Genomic DNA, 23616 nt, shown 5'->3' on the forward strand with positions numbered 1-23616 from the left:
TATACTTTTATATCCTTCATGTTACGTCACTACCCATTCCAACCTAAGTGAAAGGCTAAAACTATTTGAAAAGGCTTGTTGTATGCTATATCTTGATCAATTTATCCTTATAGCAGTACTGCCACTCAAAGGACCCTTAATATACTTCTATTGTCCTGCCACTGGTGTAATTTCTATATCCGCAAAGAGGCACATCATTTCCCGCAAACTATCATAGTGTACATAATCACCCAAAAATATATGTGTAAATAAGCATATGTGTGATATTATTACATTCATCACCATATAAAGATTATTATAGTGTTAAACAATGGGTGATTATGTACACTATGATAGTTTGTGAGAAATGATGTGCCCCAATGGGGGCCGAAACGTTGGATTGATGCACTGAATAAAGATTTTTTTGAATTAAATAACAGATTGGAGTGCGGGTCTTTACAGCAAATATATATATATATATATATATATATATATATATATATATATATATATATATATATATATATATATATATATATGTGCTCATCAAACTCCTTGGTATCTTACAATATCCTTATATTTTACAATAGGGGGTACTTTTGAGATACTTTTTAGGGGGGTAGATTTGAGATAACTTTTAGTATGATGTAAAGAGTGATATTATGAGATAATTTGCAATCATTTTTGTTATTGAAGGTTTCTGAGTTATTTAGCAGCTCTTCAATTTGCATTTTAAGCAATCTGGTAACTAGGGCCCAAATGACCCTAGCAACCATGCATTGATTTGAATAAAAGACTGGAATATGAATAGGAGAGAGTAATAAAAAGTAACAATAACAATACATTTGTAGCCTTGCAGAGCATTTGTTTTTTAGAAGGGGACAGCGACGCCAATTTGAAAGCTGCAAAGAATCAGAAGAAAAAGACAAATAACTATAAATAATGAAAACCAACTGAAAAGTTGCTTAGAATTGGTCGTTCTATAACATAATAAATGTTACTTTAAAGGTGAACCACCCCTTTACTACATATATAGAGAGAGAGACTGAAACTGTAATATTAGGGAAATGTGTTATATATATTAGGATTATGTATTATATATTAGTGGGGCCACAATAAAACAGTATAAAATGCGAGATAACTTAAAATTAGAGTAAAATTGAGGTTTCACTCTACACACACACAACACTGTGTTTTGCTACAGCTCTTTTTTTACACTATATGGTACAATAAAAAATATTTTGGAGCAAATACAACAGTAACATGGAGGTTATTTATTTTTTCTTAAATAAGAAGGAAAAGTCACAGCTAAGCAGAACTAGGGACGTGCTGTATCATAAATTGCAAACAGGAACACTAAGAACCGGTTTTCTTTTTCCCCTTCAAGGCCTTGAATCACTTCACCTCCTATAACTGTATTATTATTTTTTTACATATGTTAAACACCAAACGAATGCTAGGAAAGGCTTCGTTGCCATCAGCTAAAACAAGATTTGCGTTGTACGGTATCCATGGCAATGAAATCAGCGTTACTCCATTACAACGCGGGAGAAGCCGCGGTTTCAACCTAACCAATCATCAACGAGAAGCAGAAACGCAATGACGACACTGTGCTGTTCTCAAGGCGTCCATTATCTGGTTCTTTAAAGCCTGTGACAAGTAGTTTATCTTGCGTGTTGCCACTTTAAGGACAGTGAAGGACCGAGGTGGGGGAGAACAGTTTCGAAAAAGCTAAGCTTTAATTGGAAAGACGCGTGGCCAATGTGTGAAAGACCGGCGACGTGAGCTGCAGCGGGAGAGGTTTGGTAATCGGCTTTTACTATCTTCGCATTACTGATGTGGACTCAGGGGATCTGTGTAATGCGCAGTCGCAAATGGTGCCCAGCTTGATTTTCGTTTTCATTCACAGGGAATGCGAACGCCTTGGCTGGCTCTTAGGGCTCACGTGACTAACATGGATCATGAATGATACCAGTTTATTTAGAACTTGAAAGAAAAATCATTTAAGGCGCTGCGTTACTGAAATAGGTTTGTTATCAGTCAGACATCGCACGAAGGACATGTATTTCGCTGCAGGATGTCCTAAAATGTGTTCCGTATAGGTGCCTATCTACTTTAAATGAGTGGGCCAGAAACCATTCTTTTTTTTTTAAAGGTGTAGTAAAGTTCACTCTAAAATTTCATTTTTTTACTTTGTAGAAAATTGTAAAACAATTTGCGATTTACCAATTGAACGTTTTGTGCTGCTGCCCCTCAATTCTGGATTTTCCACTTACCCTAGCAATGGTTTGGAAGCCAGAATGGTACATGCCTATATAGAAAGATAAACTATATAAATGTAGTCATCCGTCACTAACAAAGAACATTTTACACTGCCTTCTGCAATGAGACCATAAAGGAAGGCGAATCAATAATCCTTAAAAAGAGCAATTTTAAGTTTGTAAGCATTGCTAAATCTAAAACATAGTAGAAGTTAATATAGAATTGTTGTTCCCCCTTTAAATAGGGATGTGGAACTGTGCTGAAAACTAGAGGCCTTTATCAGGATACAGATACTGTAATTAGCCACCTTCAAACATTTCAGTTAAAGGAACACCAATAATAAAAGTGATCTGTAGTAATTAAAGGGGAACTTGTGAAAATGAAAATTTAATATAAGCTTCCGCATACTGAATTAATACGTTTTCTAAATATCAATTAAAAATTCTGTAAATTAAGTTCATCTTCACTATTCTTCTCTCAGCAGCTGTTTCTCTTCATTCTCTCTTCATGCAGGAGTTGGGTGGCAGTTATTCATTTACAGTTAGAGCCAATATATCTTGTAGAGGGGCTCCTTTTGCCTAGAAGATGTATTCAGTGTCAGACTGGCCCACCGGGAAACCAGGAAAATTCCCGGTGGGCCCTCTTGCTTCTAACCATTTAGCCTATTTCATGGTCATTCCCTATTTATTTATGGGAAAAAATAGGATAACTATTGAAAGACTAGAGTATAGTGAGTAGATATAAAAGACTAGCAGAATAAAGAGGTTAAATGACAAGAAGAATAATAGTTTGGAAAGTGGGCTTTCATTTTAATTTTCGCGATAGTTCCCCTTTAAAATTAAAAGGATGTTTGCCTTGCATTGCTACAAATGGTAGGTTTGCTACAAATAAAGTTGCTGAGTTTAAAGTTATGTGGCCATTGGAAAACTGAGAAAAGGCTCTGGTTACATAGCAGATAAGCTGTGTAGAATACTGTGGGTTTAGTTTTTACTCAGAAAGATAAACTGGTAAAATGTCATTCTTGACACTCTATACCATTATGGGATCCCTTATCCGGAAAACTGGTTTCTAAAAAACACACGACGAACATTTTAAACAAATCCTTATTAAAAATTATTTTATTTTTTCTCTGTAGTGATAAAATAGTACCCTGTACTTGACCCAAACTGAGCTGCATACATCCATATTGGTATCAAAGCAATCCTATTGTGGTGTTATTTAAAGCAATACTGACACGTTCCTATAAAAATCATAGGAATGTGTCAGTATCAAGTATGTACTGCCCCTGGAATATTTTCCCTCAAAGCCAGCCCCGCAACCCTGCCTGACCGACCCTCCAACACTGTTGAAAGATCTTCTGTGTAGTTCCAGTGATGCTGGGCTGGGGGCGGTGCAATCCTTTCATAGACGAATTACGAATCAAAACAGGACTTCAGCCTATGGGAGGATTGTTCTGCCCCCACCCAGCATCACGTAAGCAAGGCAAAAAATCCGTAAGTAGTGAGAGTGGTCTGCTGCGCAAAGGTGCGTGGGGCTGAGGGTGGCTTTGAGGGGGGCTTTGAGGGAAAATATTCCGGATACAGCACACACTTGATACTGACACTTTCCTATGGTTTTTATAGGAACATGTCAGTATCCCTTTAATATTTAAATGACTTTTAGCAGACTTGAAAAATGATTATTCAAATTACTAAAAGATCCATTATCAAGAAAACCCTAGGTGTAGAGCATTTTTGATAATATACTTGTATAATGAATACCTCTCTCATGTAAAATAGGACACTTAATGACAAAAAATGGTTTATTTCTAGATCAAAAATCTATAATTCAGTAACCTGATAACAGTACAGTGGGAGCTCCGATTATTTAGAAAATAACTTCATACAAAGCACTGTATTAGTACGATTCAGACAGTACCCGCGTATATAGGCATTTACAATAGACTTGTGTCGCTGATCTTTTTGTAAAATATGTTTTAAGTACATGAATGTTTTTAATGAAGTAATAAAGTGAACTTTTTTGATTTTACTTGTGTGATCCCTCGATTTAGGGATTCCTCCATTCTAATACAGTACTTTGTATGTAGTTATTTCTGGATCAACACATACAAATTTTAAATGTAAAATATATGACCATATATTATTGACAACACTTAAACAATTTAATAACCGGTAAGGATGTTTTAACTCTCTAAATACTGCAGAACGTAAAATCTATGTTCTGCAGCATTAGGTTTTGTTGGATTTTATACTATTTCGCTCTTTTCTTCGTTACTTCATTTTGCCCATGGAAATTTTGTCTGTTTTTTTTATCTCCATTTGGAGGTCTCTGTGTGCAACATAGTTTGGTAAATCTATGCATATTGGGCATCAACCTGTTTAGTAGACCCCTGAAGTCCATATTTAGGATGCCTTTTGCTGGTATGTTACAAAATATGGGTTATATATTGAGGTCAAATGCAAGCTTTGTGATTATTTTCCAAAATTTCCAGCGTTATGTTTAGCATAGCTTTACGGTTTGGTAGTGTTACCCTTTTGACACCCCTTTGTTTGTGTTACACTCCACGTGTGGCGCTTACCTGATGACATGGGACAAACCTGAGCTACTCCGCAGTGGTATTGGGAGAGACTGGGTACCTGGTACTTTACCAGCGTAGTGCCTCCACCTAGTGGGATCCGGGAATGCACCTACGGGTGGCCCTACTAGGAACAAAATAATAATGCCCACACAGTATTGGTTAAACTGAATAACTCTTTATCTAAAATAAATGGCCAACTAATACATGCAGCACTCCTACCTGGTGGCAATAGGCCTCACTAACTTGCTAGCGTAATCTGTCTACCTAACTAACTAGAAAAAGGCAAAGTCCTTTAATGTCCTTTCAATAAACAGTGTCTGTATCTTCAACACTTCTTTTGAGTTCTGTCCCTTTAAACAGGATACTCGCTCCATATCCTCTTCGGATGCTTTACAGTTTGTATTCAGATGAGTCCAGCACATTTAGACATACAGTGCAACTACCTGCCCATTTGGGTGCTCAGATAGGAATCTCGTGCTGGTTGCTCCTCCAGTCTGAATTCCTTTCACAGTCTGTCTTTCCAGGCAAAGTATCTGGCTTCCCTGTGCCAGCCTGATCCAAATGTCTGCTTTTGGTGGAGCCTCTCAGCTCTCTGGGTCCACCGGCAGCTCTCTGTCCACCATGTGGTTCTCTATGCCAGACTGTTCTGTGACTTTCCCTTCCTGCCAGCCACTCATTAGCTGCTGTGTCACTACCTGCCATTCACTCACTAGCTGCTGTGTCACTTCCTGCTGCATTGAGATCACTGAACAGCTGGTTGCTAGATAACGGCTTACATCACACAGGCTCCGTGCTTGACCTCTTGCAGGATTCCCTACAGTAGTTTGCAGTAGCAAATCGTATTTACCCGTTTTAGATTCATCAGAATGTGTACTTTCGAAAAATATATGGTTTTCTAAGGCCTCCATACTGTTAGGGGCTCTCATGGCACATAATACACATACCGGGTGCTTATATTCTTAAATTGTAGTAGCTAGAGTGTCATACTTGAGAATTCATATGCACTATTTGGATTTGGGGGTCTCTGTATGTCACATAGTTTGGTAAATCTATGCATATTGGGCATCAAACTGTTTAGTAGACCCCCATGTTCATATTTAGAATGCTTTATGCTGGTAATGATACATGGACGATACAAAGCTTTGAGGCAATTTTCAGGAATTTAACCAAAACCCACAATTTTGGGAAAGCCTTGCAACTCAGTAGTTTGGAGCAGAAAGGCATGGGTACCCATTTTAGATTCAGTATAATGTGTACTTTCCAAAAATATATGGTTTGGGGGGGGGGGGGGTAAACCTATATTTCTGTGTTTTTACCCCACAAAAAATGCAGTCAATGTGTTGATTTTTCATTAGCTGAAGTTACCCACAGGACAATTTGGATGCGCAAACTTCATTTTGGGGCCTCTAAATGCCAGATTCTTTGGTAAACCTATGTACAATGGGCATCAATCTCTTTGGAGGAACCCTGGCAATCATATTTAGAGTGCTTTTTCTTGGTATATAATGATACATGGGCAATATGATGCTGGAAAGTTGAAGCTTTGAGGCAATTTTCAGGTATTTCACCAAAACCGACAAATTTGGGTAAGGCTTGTGACTCAGTAGTTTGGAGCAGAATGGCATTGGTACCCATGTTAGATTCAGTAGAATGTGTACTATACAAAAAATATTTGGTTTTGGGGGTTTAAACCTATTTTTCGGTATTTTTACCCCACAAAAATTGCAGCAAATTTGTTGACTTTTCAGTTGCTGAAGTAAAGTCCTGGACAATTTGGAAGTGGTAACTTAAAATTGGGCTCTTTAAATGCTAGATACTTTGGTAAACCTATGCACAATGGGCATCAAACTGTTGTGGACCCCTGGCAATCATATTCAGGGTGCTTTTTCTTGGTACCTAATACAATGTGGGATATGCGGAGCCGCAAAATAAATTTTTTATAAAAACCGCTATGTTCAGACAAGCTTTGATGTTTGGTAGTTAGGAGTAGAGAGAGACATAGTTACCCATTTTGGAATCTGCAGAATAAGTACTTTTCAAAAAATATATGGTTTTCTAGGGTAAACCTACTGTTGGCATTGGAATCTAAAGTATGCCGTTTTCTGCCTTTGTGCTTTCAAAATTCGGCAATATACTGCCAGGAGTTTTTAGCTGTACAAAATGTCCCTAAAACTATACATATCTGGTATTGGCACGTTCGAGAGACATGAGGCTTTACAAATCAGTTGAATTTTCATATATTTTGAAATATTTTTCTGGTATAAATTTATATATTGTGAAATAATTTTTTATTTTGGTATGTAGGGCTATAAATCTTTTTGCAGAGGTGTAAATACATGAAAACTCTAGTTTTCCTAGATAAAACTATAGGTTTCCCCTCAAAGTGAGAGAGCACAAAATGTTTCACAAACGGCTGGCATTTTGCGTAACCAAAATGTGAAATTCTGTTGGCACTTGAAAGGGTAATAAAAATTTATAATTTGGGTTTTATGTTTATTTTGAAAAAGTCTTTTATTTTAGAGATTTTTTTTTATGTCTGGGTGACAGGTCCCCGTCAAGTACAAGAAACTATTCGTTTTCATTTTATTTTTATGAGAATGCTAAAAGTTGTTTTCTAATTATGCTAATTGTTTTCAGAAATGTCCCATTCAGTTAAACTCGAAGAACTGCGAAGTGCAAATCAATGCCTCCTAAATCGCTTAAAAGAAAAACAGGATAGATTAAGAAAATGGTCAACAGAAGAAGCAAAAACTGTTTTGCATGGTGAACGTTTATGCAAGGTGATCATTTTCAGTAATAAACTAAATATTCATCAATGTAGAATTTAAAAGTAAATACACAGTTACCCTAACAAACATTAGGGGGCAGATTTATCAAGGGTCGAATATCGAAGTCGAAGTTTTTTTTTTCATTGAATTTGCCATTTGCGGTCGAAGAAAAATCGAACGGTTCGAAGGATTTCAGCGATCGATCGAACGATTTTTTTCAACTTCTAAAAACTTATAAAAATGCTCTGGAAGGTCCACCTAGGCTAACATAGCACTTCGTCAGGTTTAATTTGGCAAAGTATTGAAGTCGAAGTTTTTTTAAAGAGGCAGTACTTCGATTATCGAATGGTCGAATATTCAAACTATTTTACGTCAAAGTTGTAGTATCCTATTTAATGGTCGAAGTATCCAAAAAATTACTTAGAATTTAGAATTTTTTTACTTTGAAAATTCCCTCTAATTCACTTCGACCCTTGATAAATCTGCCCCTCGGTATACAGGTTCAAAATATTTCTATCTATGTTCTATTTTCAGGGAATGAATCATATAACAATATCTTAAAGTGCATGGCCGATCTTTACAGATGTCTACAAGTAAAAGAAAAACTTTTTCATAGTATCCTTCAGTATTATGCATATTGTCTGAACTTTATAATTGTTCATGACCAGAGGTTTTTTTTTAATTTATTTATTTTGATTGAGAGCACATTTTTGCTGTCCCCATTTTTTCCATAAATTGAACAGTATCTTAGTGTTCAGTACACTGAAGCTGCTCACTCAGCGGCCAGTTAGAACATAAAAGCTAGACGCTGATTGGTTGCTGGCTTTCACTTGTTCAATTTAACACCTGTCTAAATTAATCCTATTACGTTAAAGGGCCCCTTTATTAAACCTCAAACTTATCTGGTTGAATGTGATGGTCCCTGGCTCACCCACAACGTTGTGAGGTACAGAGCAAAGTCAGACCCTGGACAGACCCGCTATCTGTAAAGGCAATATGGGGCATGCTCATGACTCTTCTATTCGTCAATTGTCCTTTAAAAGGGTGGTTCATCTTAAAGTTAACTTTTAGTATGTTATACAATGGCCCATTCTAAGCAATTCAGGTGGTTGCTTAGAATGTAATTTATTTGCCTTCTTCTGACACTATTCAACTTTCAAATATGGGCCACTGGCCCATCTAAACAACAAATACACTCAAGCTAAACATTTATTGGTATTGCTATTTTTGATTAGTCATCTTTCCCTTTAGGTCTTTTCCTATTCATATCAAAGTCTCTTATTCAAATCAATACATGGTTGCTGTGGTAATATGGACCCTAGCAACCAGATTGTAGCAAATCACAAACTGGAGAGCTGCTGAATAAAAAGCTAAATAGCTTAAAAAAATATGAAAACCAATTGCAAACTGTCTCAGACTAGCACTTTCTACATCATACTAAAGGTTTACTCAAAGGTGCACAACCCCTTTAAGGATTCCAGTGTTACTGAAACATAGGATGACTTACTGCTACAGTGGTAGTTTATATTTAATGCCCATGTAGTCTCCTGTATTGGGCAAAACAAGTAGGCAAATTATAAAGGGACCATCAATGCATAGGGCAAGCATCAGAGCTGCTCTAGACTAGAATAGGGAAGTACAAAATAAACAGAATAAATGTCATCATTTAAATGCATGCTTATAAGTCTTATACCAGCACCGATGTAGGGTGAAGGTTTTCATAACGGCTTAAAGGAGAACTAAAGCCTAACTAAAGAAGTAGGTAGAAATGTTGTACATTGTGTTTCTGTACCAGCCCAAGGCAACCACAGCCCTTTAGCAGTAAAGATCTGTGTCTCAGAAGATGCCCCAGAAGCTCCCCATCTTCTTTTCTGCTGATTCAGTCTGCACATGCTCTGTGCTGCTGTCACGGAGTTTAGGGACCCACTCACAATATACAGTACAGAATAGAAATGTCACAATATAAGGCTGATTAGTAATTAATACAGATAATTACTACATGGCAGCAAAGAAACCAGTGCAGTTAGCATCAGAATGTAATAATCAGCCCTGTAGCATCATCTTATATTCCAGACAAACCTCATTTTCTGCTTGATAATTTGTGACGACCCCTAAGCTTAGCTTCTCAACAGCTGCTCAGAGCCCACTGAGCATGTGAGTGTCACAGACACTTTCCAAGATGGTGACCCCCTTGAGACAAGTTTGAAGTCCTGGATAATTGCTGCTATTTAGAAGCTGAAACTTTAGGCTGGTGCAATAAGTTCATTGTATAAAATATGGCATTTTAACCCTTTTTAATTTTTTAGGATTTAGTTCTCCTATAAACCGAAAGCCTTAGTCTTCTGGAACTTTGAACTGGACCGTGTAGACCTTAGGAGTATGGATAGGTAGTTGGTGCTTCCTTGCTTTTTGACTAAATGTATTTGTGAAAGTTACTTGCATCTAACTTGATGATTACAGTTACCAGATTGTAACTAGTCGGTTGATAATGATTCTAATGATTTTTTTTGCTCTCTGTTGTTACTGATAATTGTTTAATTTTTAGTTCATGTTTTAACTGAGCTAGTACAAGTACTGACACCATGTGGAGAAATCATGGAACTTCAGGTAGATGAAGTAACTGAACAAAGAAAATGTCACTTTTGGTGCTTTTTTGGACAGGAACAGGAAATGGGTATATATGTGTGGAGGAAAAATCAATTCCAATTTATCTTTGATAATGTTCCCAGGGTGGCCAAAATGTAAAAATATAACCTTTTATTTACTTTTTTTTAAGGAAAATAAAGCACAGAATTGTGTAAGAAACGATAGTATGCAAAGTAGCCTCAACAGACTTCAGCAAGATCCTACTCTGTTTGCAACTCCGGGCCAAGCTTCAGCTGCTCGGAGAGCTTTGAGTTCTTCTAGAAAATACAATTATGTTTGTGAGCAGAATCAAGCAAACTCGGTGCTTCACCCGAAGAAGGAATTTAGTGCAAAGCCTACAAACAATCTTAAATCACATAATGAATACAAAAACTTAAAGCATGTAAAAATAAAATTTCCTGGTGAACACCAGACTTTTTCTAATCCTGTAACACAGACAAGCACTGAGTTGTATAAATGTGATGGTCTGCAGTACGCTGACCAATTAATGGATGAAGGCAATATCAGGAATAAAGAACCCAGAACTCCCAAATCTTGTCTTCTGACCCCAGGGAACAAAGATTCCAAGGTACAAAAGTGTGAAAAACAAGAACAATACCAATACTAGTTAAGATAATAACCAGTATTAATAACTGTATTATGTAGATTACTAATTTTTTGAGTAGTATATCTGTTTCTGGAGGTGGCACGTTTAGTAAATGTCACATTTACTTATAATAATTGTTTGTAAATTCTTTATTTCATATACAGGTATAGGATCTGTTATGCAGAAACACATTATCCAGAATTATAGAAAAGTAGTCTCCCATAGACTCCATTTTTTCCAAACTTTAAAAAATTATTTATTTTTTCTCTAATAAAACAATACCTTGTACTTGATTTAAACTAAGATATAGTTAATCCTTATTGGAAGAAAAACCAGCCTATTGGGTTTGTTTAATGTTTACTTGATATTAAAGTAGACTTAAGGTATGAAAATCCAAATTATGGAAAGATCCATTATCTAGAAAATCCTAAATCCGGAGCATTCTGGATAAAAGGTCCCATACCTGTATAGCACTAGAACATGAATGTTTTAAATATATTTATGCAAAACTTGGAAAAAACATTTTGGGCATCCCTAATTTTAAGCTCTGTATGAAAATACATTATGTTATGCATGGGGAAAGTAATAGTAACTGCCAACTCTTTAAAGAACTTGCTACGTAATGTAACTGTGCAATGATAAATTAGGCAGCAACCCTCAGGCTCAGCAACTGTCAGGAATTACAGTTTAGTAGCCATGTGCCATCATAGGTACAAATATTTATTTTTGTTTCTCCCTTCTAGCGAGATTTTGGACATGTGACATTTCTGTCTAATAACACAGACAAAACACAGCGTTGGTCACCACGTCCATTTTTAGGCTATGATTGGATAGCTGGTAAGTGTAAAAGTATATTTAGCTATAGGAATGCTTTTTGTTATGTCTGCTGACCTGCAACTGTTTGGGTGCACCACGGGCAGCCTTATGCCATTTGCTGACTCTTTCACATTGACAGTATTCCCAAGAATGCTAGCTCTGTCCATACATAGGCTGATAAAAGCTACCAAGTTGGCAGCTTATTGGCCCATGTATAGTGTCAGCTGACATGCTTGTCAAAATATCTGCCAGATATCAATCAGGCAGGATTAATTTTTGTGATCCAAACAATAGCCTGAGGGCCAAACAAGAAGATCAGCCTGAGATTGCCCACCTCAAGGTGACCATATCTGTGAAAGATCTGCTTGTATGGCAACTATCTGATAATGGGACTGGTCTGTATGTAGCACAGAACAATGGCTGGTTGGGGGGGGGGGTTCACCCTGAACATCAGCAAAGCTTGGCGGTGAAAAGCCAATATCCTGATTAAGATTTTAATATTTTTTAATAGTTAACTTTATTCATATGTTTAACTTTGTGGGACCTGAAGACATTTTGCACTCTAAATTGGCCTTTTGATTCTGTATTTTTTTTCATCCAGGACTTTTAGAAGCAGAATCACCAATAGCCAATAAGTCGGAGCAGTTCTATTCAGATATAAATGAGTTCCGGCGAGTCAACCGAGAAGAATGTGTGCATAATTATTACACTGAGTGAGTTATTAGTGATTTTTTTTTTTTAACCAAGATTGGATGAACGAGTCATAATAAAACTGGCATATCCATTTATAACATGACATCCTAATGATGATTCCACCTTCTGCCAGGGGCCATATTAAATCTGGACATGACACTGTTTTCTTTAGTACACTTTTTTGCTGTTTTGGAAGAAAATATAACCCTTTATTCCTTGTCATGTGTATGCTGTCTCTCCTCTATACCAGCCTGCATTTTCTTAATATGTGAGCAGAATTACAGTTGTGATCCAGTGTCCTCTGCCTCTCCTCTGTATCCATCTGCTCAGATATTAGTCCTTATCAATGCATTGTGAGTTGCGTCTTGCAGAGGAACAATACAGACATAAATATAGGAGTGGTTGATACTGCCACAAGTTGACTTTGTGATACACAGAATACTACTAATTCCTCTTGATAAAGAGACTCAAATTCCGGGGGTGGCAAATTAAAAATATCAAACTATAAGATTGATATTTTTAATTTGCCACCCCCATTTGATGACAATTGACAGTGGTATTTGTATGAAATCTTAAAAGACCCGTTTATAACCTCCACTTGTTGGTTTATCACTTCTCAATAACTATATGAATTATCTTTGACCTGGTTAATAAAATGAATTAAAACACCTTCACATCTGTGTCAATCAATTAATGGTTATAATGAATTAAAGTGGTTAATTATAAAGTGCAAGTGCTTTTCTTATTAAAAATGGATTTAAATAAATTACTCCATAATTAATTATTTAGCTCCAATCGTAATCCACTCTATATGAATTTCTTAAATTCCAAAGTTAATTCTGTGCTCCACAACAATCAAAACGCCATTACTTTAGTGTAAAGTAATCTTAATAATAATTGTTAAACCTTTAATGAACTTGTCAAAGTGCTAGAGCTTCCAGGTGTTAGTATCAATCCAACCCCATTTCTTATCCCATGAAATTCATAAATTAATAAAGTGACCCGTGCCAATAAGTTAGTATAATTGATTTAAAATTGAGTTCATATATTTGACCACAGAAATAGAAATAAATAGCAGGTGGAGTTGCTCCCATAGAATCTATTTCTGTGGTCAAATATATGAACTCAATAACTCTATTTTAAATCAATTATACTAATTTATTGGCACGGGTCCCTTTTATTAATTTATGAATTTCATGGGATAAGAAATAGGGTTGGATTGATACTAACACCTGGAAGCACTAGCACTTTGACAGGTTCATTAAAGGTTTAACCAATTATTATTAAGATTACTTTACACTCAAGTAATGACGTTTTGATTGTTGTGGAGCACAGAATTAACTTTGGAATTTCAGAAATTCGTATAGAGTGGATTACGATTGGCGTGAAATAATTAATTATGGAGTAATTTATTTAAATCCATTTTTAATAAGAAAAGCACTTGCACTTTATTAATCACTTTAATTCATTATAGCCATTAATTGATTGACACAGATGTGAAGGTGTTTTAATTCATTTTATTAATCGAGTCTTAAGATTCATATAGTTATTGAGCATTGATAAACCAACAAGTGGAGGTGATAAACGGGTCTTTTAAGATTTCATACAAATACCACTGTCAATTGTCATCAAGCGGGGGTGGCAAATTAAAAGTATCAAACTATAAAACAAGGTTCTTTCCTTCTTCTCTTCACAAGTTTAACTTTGTGCTGGCTTTTATGCCTACAGTACTTATTTTGATGCAGCTTCAATGTTAATCCGGACTTCAGCTCTGACTGTGGAGGCTCTGTATTCCACGTGGTTTAGTAAAATTGCTCAGCAGACTTCTCACCTATTCTAAATTTTTGGCTGTAGCAGATTAAAATTATAAGATGTTGCAGTAAGAAAATAGGCACCTTCTTTGCCCAGAACTAGTCTAAATCTACTTTTGCAGAATCCATTTAGCCTTTCTTATCTATTGCTCTATTCAGACTAGGCTTTCTGTTTCCTGGAATCTAATAAGAGGAGAAATTTCCAGTTAGCCAGCAAAGTTCCACATGTCAGGCTAGCCTGGTCTTTCTTGCCTCCGAACCATATAGGACCAGTCAAGACAACACTGTCTGTTTGCGTTATTGGAGTGGCACCAAACCAGGTCTGGTTTGTGGAGCATTTGTAAGCAAATCGTCAAAATATATGGCATATCAATATGGTGATCAAACTATTTACTTTGGCATAGCATGCGGAATTGAAATCACTCTGCACATGGCTTTAAGAAGATTAAGCTGGGAAAATGAGGCTGCATTTGGCGGTACAGTAGTTCAGTTTGGGAGTGTGTAGCGAGGTCTTTGCAGGGGTCCTAACTTGGGTAAACAGAGGTTTTTAGTTACAAAATTCTGATCATAAAATTAATAAGCCACCATAGCACGACAAGGTAAACCCCATATGGTGGTCCTAACTGTTTACCTCTGGTCAAGTTTTTTTCTGGGTTGGCATCTCCCTGCATGTATTTTGCAAAACAGGGGTTTTTATTTATGCATGTATTTTGCAAAATAAGGGTTTTTAGTTACAAAACTAAAAACCATGTTTTTCAAAATATATGCATCCGCTTAGATACTAAATTAATTTGTGAAACGGGACCAGGAAATGTGTGTTGATCAATTTTTTTTTTTTGTATGTTTGTAACTATCTTGGCCAGATAAGCTGCACTTCCATAGTATTTTATTTGGCCTTGGAGTGCTCCCACATATCCCACTTTTTTTGTTTACCCTATAAATACATCAGCTAACTGGTTCAGGAAGGCCTGCTTTTAAATTATTTTAATGTAAACATTCTGTACCATAACATTCACACATTTATTTGCAGTCCAGAAGCTCAGGAAACATCATCCTCCGAAGACGAGCTTGATGGCGTCATTGACACGCACGACTGTAAGACTACATTTCTGTAAAAGAGGCACATACCTTGATGTATGAAACGCATAGGTTCTGTGGTCCCTAACTAATGGAGTGATTTGAGTCATTGGCAGAGGCCATTCCCAGTGTTTTTACTTCTCAATCCTGTAATATGGTTATCAGGAGTATAATAAGCCATGATTGTATGCAGAGCACTGCTACTTCTCTTAGCTGGGCCCTTGCAAAATAGTGAGTGTAAAGGGTCTTCAGCCTAAGTTATACCTCTCACACAGTTACTTGTACCACTAGGTGTCTGAGGCAGATACACTACTACCCTTGGGACAAAGGGAGTCTGTAAACTATTCTGGGTCCTAACCACTGTAAGAACATGTCTGCTTCTCCCTTTTTATAACAAGGATGAACCATAACTCCACAGGGATGTTCATAGCATATACTTTCTATAGGGTATAGGTTACACAGTAGGGGAAGTTTACTCTAGCTCATAACCCTTCAATACAGTTGCTTTAGAGAAGAGTACATTAAACTGTTTGGTTTCAGGATCTCTGTTGCTATTAAAATATTTCAGATTGTTCCCATGAAATAGACTTTTTTTTTTTCAATTGCTTTACATTTTTTATTTAACTGTTTTTGCAAAATCTAAGTTTAATGTTCCGGCCTCTAATCTGTAACTTTGCAACATTTTAGTTGATACATTTCTCAGTAGCGTCTCTGGAGTATTCGCAACCAACTGAACAAAATAAAGTGTTGGAAGATGAACAACCCCTTTAAATAGGCATTTTTTGGCCATCAGTATGGGCTCTCCTTCTACTGCTTTTGTGCCTTAAACTAAAGCAATGTACAATATTTAGCAAAATTTCTTTGAAAATTTTTTATTTTATGGTTGTGAAATGAAGCGGATCTCTTCCTTTACAAAGAAGCAGTTCTGTCATCTTTTAAATAACCACCTTTAAAAATAACCTTTAATATGATGTAGAGAGCGATATTTGTGGTTTTTGAGTTATTTAGCTTTTTAGTCAGCAGCTCTCCGGGTTGCTATTTAAGCAGTCTGGTTGCTACGGTCCAAACTACCATACCAACCATGCACTGGTTTGAATAAGAGACATAACAGTACATCTGTAGCCTTACAGAGCATTTGTTTTTAGATGGGGGTCAGTGATCCCCATTTGAAAGCTGAAAAAAGCCAGAAGAAAAAGGCAAATAATGAAAAAACTATAAAAAATAAATAAAGAAGACCGATTAAAAAGTTGCTTAGAACTGACAGTCTATAACATACTAAAAGTCAACTTAAAGGCGAACAATTGGATCACAGGGTTGAAAAATCCTACCTCAAATTTACTGTTAACTTAACTACAGAAATGTTAACCATTAACTACAGTAAATAGTGGTAGAGAGAGTAATATTTCGTAAGTCAATCAAACCATTTCAATGTGAAAAATATATATCTTTTCACAGCAGCAAGCTATCTAACTCAGTTTACATGTACATGCAAATGAAATAGGAGTGTAAAAGAAGAAGTTGGGAGACATATATTTTATCTTTAAGCTAAGCTCAAAAATACAGATCGTGATAGGGCAATATCAATCTGTATGTTGCAAAGAAGAAATATGTTTTCATAATAAATTGTATTAGATTATTTTAATTATTTATTTATTTTTTGCATTTAAGGTGTCTACTGCTATCGTGTCAACAATCGCTTATTTACTTCTCCTGTAGGATCAGAATCTGCCTGTCCCATATGTAAAAAGCGCAGGTCCAAACGTCGTCCTACCATAGAAGAACCTGCGTATATTCGGTTTGTTCTGACTTGACTTTGACCTATATTCATGTTTTGCTATTAACTTTGTTCAGATAAATACCCCAAATGCTATTTTCTTTTTCTATTTAAGTTTTCATAAACTACAACTGCCTTGACAGCCCTTGTTTTGTGGGATTTGGTGGTCAGCCAGTGGTGCTGGTTCGCTATCCCTCATATTGCCTTATGTACCAATTTTTTTAAACTTCCCAAAAATTTAGTTTTTGACACAGTGGTATCTGTTGGGAAGATTTTGTCATTGAATGCACAGTGACCAGATTTTGTGGCTTGGTTTGGGAATAATTGCAAAAACATATTTGTTAAATAAATTTATTTATTTTAATATTTAAACGAAAAGGCCAATTGAAGTACGAAACGTAAACTAAGCGTATTCATATTTATATAGGGTCAGCATCCCCAGATCAACACTTCTTCCACCTTATAAATATAAGGCTCACAGAAGAAAAAGCTTTGATCCAACAGACAGCCTTGCCTTACCATCAGTAAGTAGATAATTTTTATAAGATTCCTTGCAAACTATGTTATAGTTAATGTGATGTATAACTCTGAGCTGGGGTGGGGGGAGTTGTACAGGTCTAGCATACTTGCATCGTTATGTAAGATAAAAGAGTTATAGTACAGGTATGGGATCCATTATCCGGAAACCAGTTATCCAGAAAGCCTCGAATTATGGAAAGACCATCTCCCATAGATTCCATTTTATCCAAATAATCCAAATTTTAAAAAATGAATTCCTTTTTCTCTGTAATAATAAAACAGTACCTTGTACTTGATCCCAACTAAGATATAATTTAATCTCTATTGGAAGCAAAACCAGCCTATTGTGTTTTTTTAATGTTAACATAATTTTCTAATAGACCTAAGGCATGAAGATCCAAATTAGGAAAAGATCTGTTGTCCAGAAAGCCCCAGGTCCTTAGCATTTTGCATAACCGGTCCAATACCTGTTGTAGGATTTAAGTAAACAATTTCCAATAATGCATGCCCTGTATACATCGACTAAACTTGTAGAAAGTGGCAACTCCTATCTCAACTCGTTTTGATGGTTCATCGACCGCATTCATGATTTTGCTTTCTACCAAAGACAATTGGGTGGTATTTAGAGGCTGTCCTGTCTTCTATATCATTGCTGAAAATCCATGGTATATTCTGTATATTGATCTTAATTTTTTCTCCCTGATTGCACCATTAAATTGCATTATGGTTTTCCGTTTCTTATGGAATTTTTAATTAATACTGGTGTGGCCTAAATCCACCCCATATGCATTGACAGGATGCCTTTCCTGTTAGTGACTGCACACATAGGGGCAAATTCACTAAGCGCCGAAAATGCGCTAGTGACGGCTTTGCTGTACTTCGCCAGGCGTAGTTTCGCCACGGCTGCTCAAATTCACTAAAATCCGAAGTTGCGCTCAGGGAGGCAAAAGGTAGCGAAGTTGCGCTAGCTTTAATTCGTCAAGAAAAGCTAGGTTACTCTAGAGATGCCTAATTTGCATACGACGCCAAGTTAAAGGAAAACTATACCCCCCAAACAATGTAGGTCTCTATAAAAAGATATTGCATAAACAGCTCATATGTAAAACCCTGCTTCATGTAAATAAACCATTTTCATAATAATACACTTTTGTAGTAGTATGTGCCATTGGGTAATCATAAATAGAAAATTGCCATTTTAAAAAATAAGGGCCGCCCCCTGGGATCGTAGGATTCACTGTACTCACAAACATACAACAAACCATACATGTTAGGTCACATGAGCCAATTAACAGACAGAGTTGTGTCTTTTGCTTCCACACTTCTTCCTGTTACAGTTAGAGTTGAAGTATTTCTGGTCAGGTGATCTCTGAGACAGCACACAGACCATCACGAAATGGTGGCTCAAGGCAAGAGATGTAAAAGGGCAATATTAAATATATATTCCACTTTGGTGAGATTCTTTAATATGCCACTTAATATGATATGAACTATCTGTTGCTTAAGTGTTCATTTTGGGGGTATCGTTTTCCTTTAAAGTACAACGGACGTATAAGGATGCTGCAAATACATTACACTACACTACACAAGCCTGGGAAACCTTCATAAAATAAGTTATTTTGCCCTGTACATGTGCCCACTATATAGTTTAGGTGGCATATGTTAGGAAATGTAGGGGGGTAGGAGGGTACCCCCAAAAAAATTTACAATCTTTTTCAGCCTATCACCCTTAAAAAAACAAAAAGTAAGACGCCAGTGTTTTTTGGGACTTAGAAAAAATGTCAACTTTTTTTGAAGCAAGTCCACTCTATTGCACTTCGCCTGGTCTGAGGTGATGAAGGCAAGTCTGGCGCAAGAGGCAACGTTACGTTCAGTAAAATCCGCAAGTTGGTAAATTAGCGTAGTTGCATCCCTTCACCATAGCGCAACTTCGTCTGGCGTAAGGGTGCGAAGTAGCACTAGAGTAGGTCTACTTTGCTATCAAATTTACGGCAGCACCCATTAGTAAATCGGCAAGTGGCAAAATGACGTCACGCTGGCGAATTTTCGCTAGCATTGGCCACTTCGCCCTTTAGTAAATTTGCCCCATAGTGCAGTAGAGTGCTATATCTAGACATTACATCCAAATCAATAGGGAGAAAAGGCAGAGTGTTCTCATCTTAGAAATCTTCCCAAAACAGAAAACCAAGCTAATCCATTACTTGTTTAATGGTGTTTATTGCATCCTCATGTTATTCAGAGATGTATGCACTTTGTGCCATACATTACCAATCCATGTGTGTTTCCAAGGTGATCAGCAGAAATAATTGGTTTCATATGTAAAAGCATGATGGACAAATTCCTGCTGTAGCTGTTCATTGCTATATTATTATTGTTGTTTTTATGGTTACAGGCTGTTGGTCTTTCTGTTCCTGTTGATTTTTCTAAATACATAACATAATAGACTAAACAAGTGAAATTTGTTATCTTGTATTTAACAGCATTGTTTAGTTGGCTGGGAAAATGCAGTGCCGTCCTGTGATTTAAATATCGCCAGCTTAGACCTTAAAACATCAGTGCAACTCGGTACTAAAGCCCATGTATCAACATTTGAAAATTCCACCATGGTAAGAGAAAATCCAGAAAATTAATTTTGTAATGAGTGAAAAATTATTTGATGGCCTGAGCCGAGATGGGGCCTTTGAGTATTTTAGGAAAATTCGCATAATTTTTACTTTCCACTTTCAATCAAGTTTTAATATCCTAGTGAAATAACATTTTTGGCAATAACATTTTCTATTGCATGGCGAAAGATAAAGAAGATTTACCCTGATAAAGCAATGTTAGTACATGACATATATTGGTCTATAACTTGGGACACAGGTAACATAACCATTGTAAAGTTTACTTCAAGTTTTATACCAATTACAAACACAGGCCAGTAAATGCTGCCTTTTCAGTGGTTGCCATGGTCTACTAAAACTGAAGCAATTTTTGCATGTCAATACATTACCTTAAAGGAACAGTTCTTTAGCCAAAAATGTAATTATAAAGGCTGGAGTGAGTGGATGTCTAACATAGTAGCCAGAACACTACGTCCTGCTTTACATTTGTCTAACTTAGTAAGTCAGTGACTTGAAAGGGGGTCACATGGGACATAACTATTCCGTTCATTTGCAATTGGTCCTTGGCATGCAGGTCAGATTCAAAAGCAAAAGGTTATGACCCTTGCAAAGGCACTGACTGGTAACCAATAAGAGAGCTGCAAAGCAGAAAGTTGGATTCTGGCTATTATGTTGGACACCAGTTTAAGAACCATTCTCTCTCTAAAACATTGCTATGTTTTTGTATAATGTTTAATTTCTTGCATAATGGTGTAAATCTATTTTTTCCTTCAGGATAACACATCCTACTATGATTCAAGAGCAAGATCGGAAAATCTTCTCAATATGTCTCGATGTATGTTTTTACAAAGCTGCAATAAGAACTGATGTGCACATCACTATTCACTCATCTAGTATTTTTCATGCATCCTTCAATAAACATTTCCAGGCTGTTACAAATGTGTTACAATTATGAACTGATAGACTAAAATGGAATTCCTCCGACCCCTAATGAATATTATTCTTTTCCTTTCCCAATGGATTTGATAAAGATTAAATCCACTTAATTAGAAGCACAACTGCATTTCCTAGCAGTCCATAAAACTGACATTGATCAATCATTTATTAATTTGCCTGTTTTTCTTTAAAAGAAAAAAAGTTTTTTTAAGGTTAGATGGTAGTGGCCTGTTCTTAGAAATCAGTTCTTTAGCTGGAGCCTCTCCGACATTTTTTTAGTACATGTGGTAGTAATAATTGACACTGCATTTCTGTATGTATATTTAAAGAAAAAACGGTAGATTAAATTTTCAAACCTGCCTTTGCGAACAGTGGGATTCTATGAACACATAGGTAATCATTCCATACAATTTTATCTGTGCATATGTGTGACCCAACTTCAGTTGTGGTTAGCGTCAGATTAACTATACATGTTTTCCTCCAACTGTTGCCCTGTCCCTTTCTGCATCGCTCACTACTACCAGTATCCTTGTAAATAAGTGACAAAACAAGCTTTGCAATAGGTGAGTGATGCTGCAACCCAGTCCCGTCCCCAGTATAGGGCTCTTTAAATAGGTGGTTCACTATTTATTGTTTCAATATTTGTTTTTTTAATTATTTGTCTTCTGACTCTTTCCAGCTTTCAAATGGAGGGGGGGGGGGTCACTGGGCCCTATCTAAAAAAGAATGCCCTTTAAGCCCTACAAATTTTATGATTAATGCTTATTTTTTTTTTATTCATATTTCGATTCAGGCCTTCTAGTATTCATATTCTAGACTCTTATTTAAATGAATGCATGGTTGGCAGGTTAATTTGGACCCTAGCAACCAGACTGCTCAAATTACAAATGGGAAAGATGCTTAATAAAAAGCCTGTAAGAAAACTGCAAATAAAAAACAAAATGCATGTCACTCTCTATATCATACTAAAGTTTAACTCAAATATAAAACACTCCTTTAACCAAGCCTGGTCAAGAGGGCTTCTTTGAACATGAACAGTTTACCAAACTGGGGACTTGGGGACACTTGCAATCATATAATACTTAATATCGACTGGCTGTTTAATTAGAAACCTGTGTGCAATAATAGTTTCTGCTCACTGTTGTGAAATATTGGTCTGTAAAATAGTACTGCTTAAATTTGTATTGTACAAAACCTGTTTTTAAGGTGAGATAACCTGCCTCTGTACATAATTTGGCAATAGTTGGCAATAGAAAGCAGAGCTTAAATGAGTTTCTGCTCACTGTTGTGAAATATTGGTCTGTAAAATAGTACTGCTTAAATTTGTATTGTACAAAACATGTTTTTAAGGTGAGATAACCTGCCTCCGTACATAATTTGGCAATAGTTGGCAATAGAAAGCAGAGCTTATGGCACAAAAGAAATGAGTTCCCTTGCACACTCCTGTGTGGTTAGATGATATCTACATTTTCTGTAAGCTGCATACTTAATAATATTTTAATATTATAATATTTCCCACGCATCAAGTGTTTGCAAACTGACTCATTTATGTAATAGGGCTTCATTTAGGTATTTTTTTGAAAAATACATGTATGTTCAAATTTCCAAGAAAGGAATGACTAAGTATTGGTAAGACTTTTTTCCTATAATGAGAAGGTGAGATTTACAGGGACATGTGTAACTGACATACGTGTGGTATTGGCTCTTCTGATGTGTATTAGCAGATGTGTATCAAAAATGTTAATTCTCTATGATCTTGCCCAAATGTTGTCTGGGAGTACTAAAATTAGATATAGACCAGGGTTAGGACTGGGGTTAAAAAAAAAATTATATTACTCAAAAAAGACCAGCAACACTGGGATTTTGCAAAATCAAATCAAAAGAGTGTATTGAGTGAGTACATACAGCTAACGTGATGTTTCGGTCCCTATTGGGAGTATGATGCAGATGAAATTAACAGAATACGAAAGCTGAAAATTATAACGTGTGTTTTTGCGATTTAAGCAGACTTGAATAAATTTCTGTGAAAAAGTCCACTTAAAGTTATGTATTCATATGTAATTCCAGTCCATTAAACCTTTTTTTTAAACGCTCCTGATAAAATCCACCAGTCCTTTTCCTTAGTGGTTTCCTTACAGCAGACGTGCTCAAGAGGCGAGTTGGTCACCTTTTAACCACAGCAGCATAGTATTGTCCCCTGACATCTTTAGGGTTATAGTTAAAGAAGCTATTATCTCACAGCAAAGAACTAAAGAGAGGATAATATGATCTTAATATACTGGTGGGGATAGGAGGCATGGTATTTGGTGTTCATTACACAATTATTAATTTTGTCCCAGGGTCTATGGAGCTCTGGTTATGCAGATGCAATTTAAATAATTCATACATAGGACAGTGGAGGAACAAGAACAATCTAAGAATCCTTTTTCAATTCAAGTAAAATAAAGTCTTTTTATTTATACTTCTGCATTACAATTGTTTTTTAAAGAAATTTTGACAATGGTGAATAAGAAACAACTTTTGTATTAAGAATTTGTCATGCAATTATTAAAGTAAATGGTTTGTAGGTTT

At 36.2% G+C, this 23616-nt stretch overlaps 1 protein-coding gene across 4 annotated transcripts; it reads left to right on the forward strand.

The window, feature by feature from the left end:
* The first annotated feature begins 1563 nt into the window (after positions 1-1563).
* miip.L (migration and invasion inhibitory protein L homeolog) lies at positions 1564-23138 on the forward strand. Of its 4 annotated transcripts, XM_018225672.2 has the most exons (11): positions 1564-1784; positions 1889-2007; positions 7457-7599; positions 10364-10801; positions 11563-11656; positions 12237-12348; positions 15170-15234; positions 16885-17011; positions 17418-17514; positions 19987-20112; positions 20884-23076. In XM_018225672.2, the coding sequence occupies exons 3-11, from the start codon at positions 7459-7461 to the stop codon at positions 20974-20976; spliced, it is 1293 nt and encodes a 430-aa protein (XP_018081161.1). In that variant the 5' UTR covers positions 1564-1784; positions 1889-2007; positions 7457-7458; the 3' UTR covers positions 20977-23076. The 4 variants fall into 4 exon arrangements, with proteins under 4 accessions (XP_018081161.1, XP_018081160.1, XP_018081159.1 ...); XM_018225671.2 differs by lacking the exon at positions 1889-2007 and having other exon boundaries at positions 1564-1779; XM_018225670.2 differs by lacking the exon at positions 1889-2007 and having other exon boundaries at positions 1565-1784.
* Positions 23139-23616: the final 478 nt, after the last annotated feature.

The sequence above is a fragment of the Xenopus laevis genome, chromosome 7L, assembly GCF_017654675.1.
Source record: "Xenopus laevis strain J_2021 chromosome 7L, Xenopus_laevis_v10.1, whole genome shotgun sequence".
In the NCBI taxonomy this organism is placed as follows: Eukaryota; Metazoa; Chordata; class Amphibia; order Anura; family Pipidae; genus Xenopus; species Xenopus laevis.

What these genes read in the sequence shown, in the direction of transcription:
- miip.L (XM_018225672.2), top strand. Translation starts at nt 7,459, where the DNA reads ATGTCCCATTCAGTTAAACTCGAAGAACTGCGAAGTGCAAATCAATGC. An exon ending in AGGCTATGATTGGATAGCTG is followed by an intron (nt 11,657 to 12,236) that starts GTAAGTGTAAAA and finishes TTTTTCATCCAG; the next exon opens with GACTTTTAGAAGCAGAATCA. An exon ending in GTGCATAATTATTACACTGA is followed by an intron (nt 12,349 to 15,169) that starts GTGAGTTATTAG and finishes ATTTATTTGCAG; the next exon opens with TCCAGAAGCTCAGGAAACAT.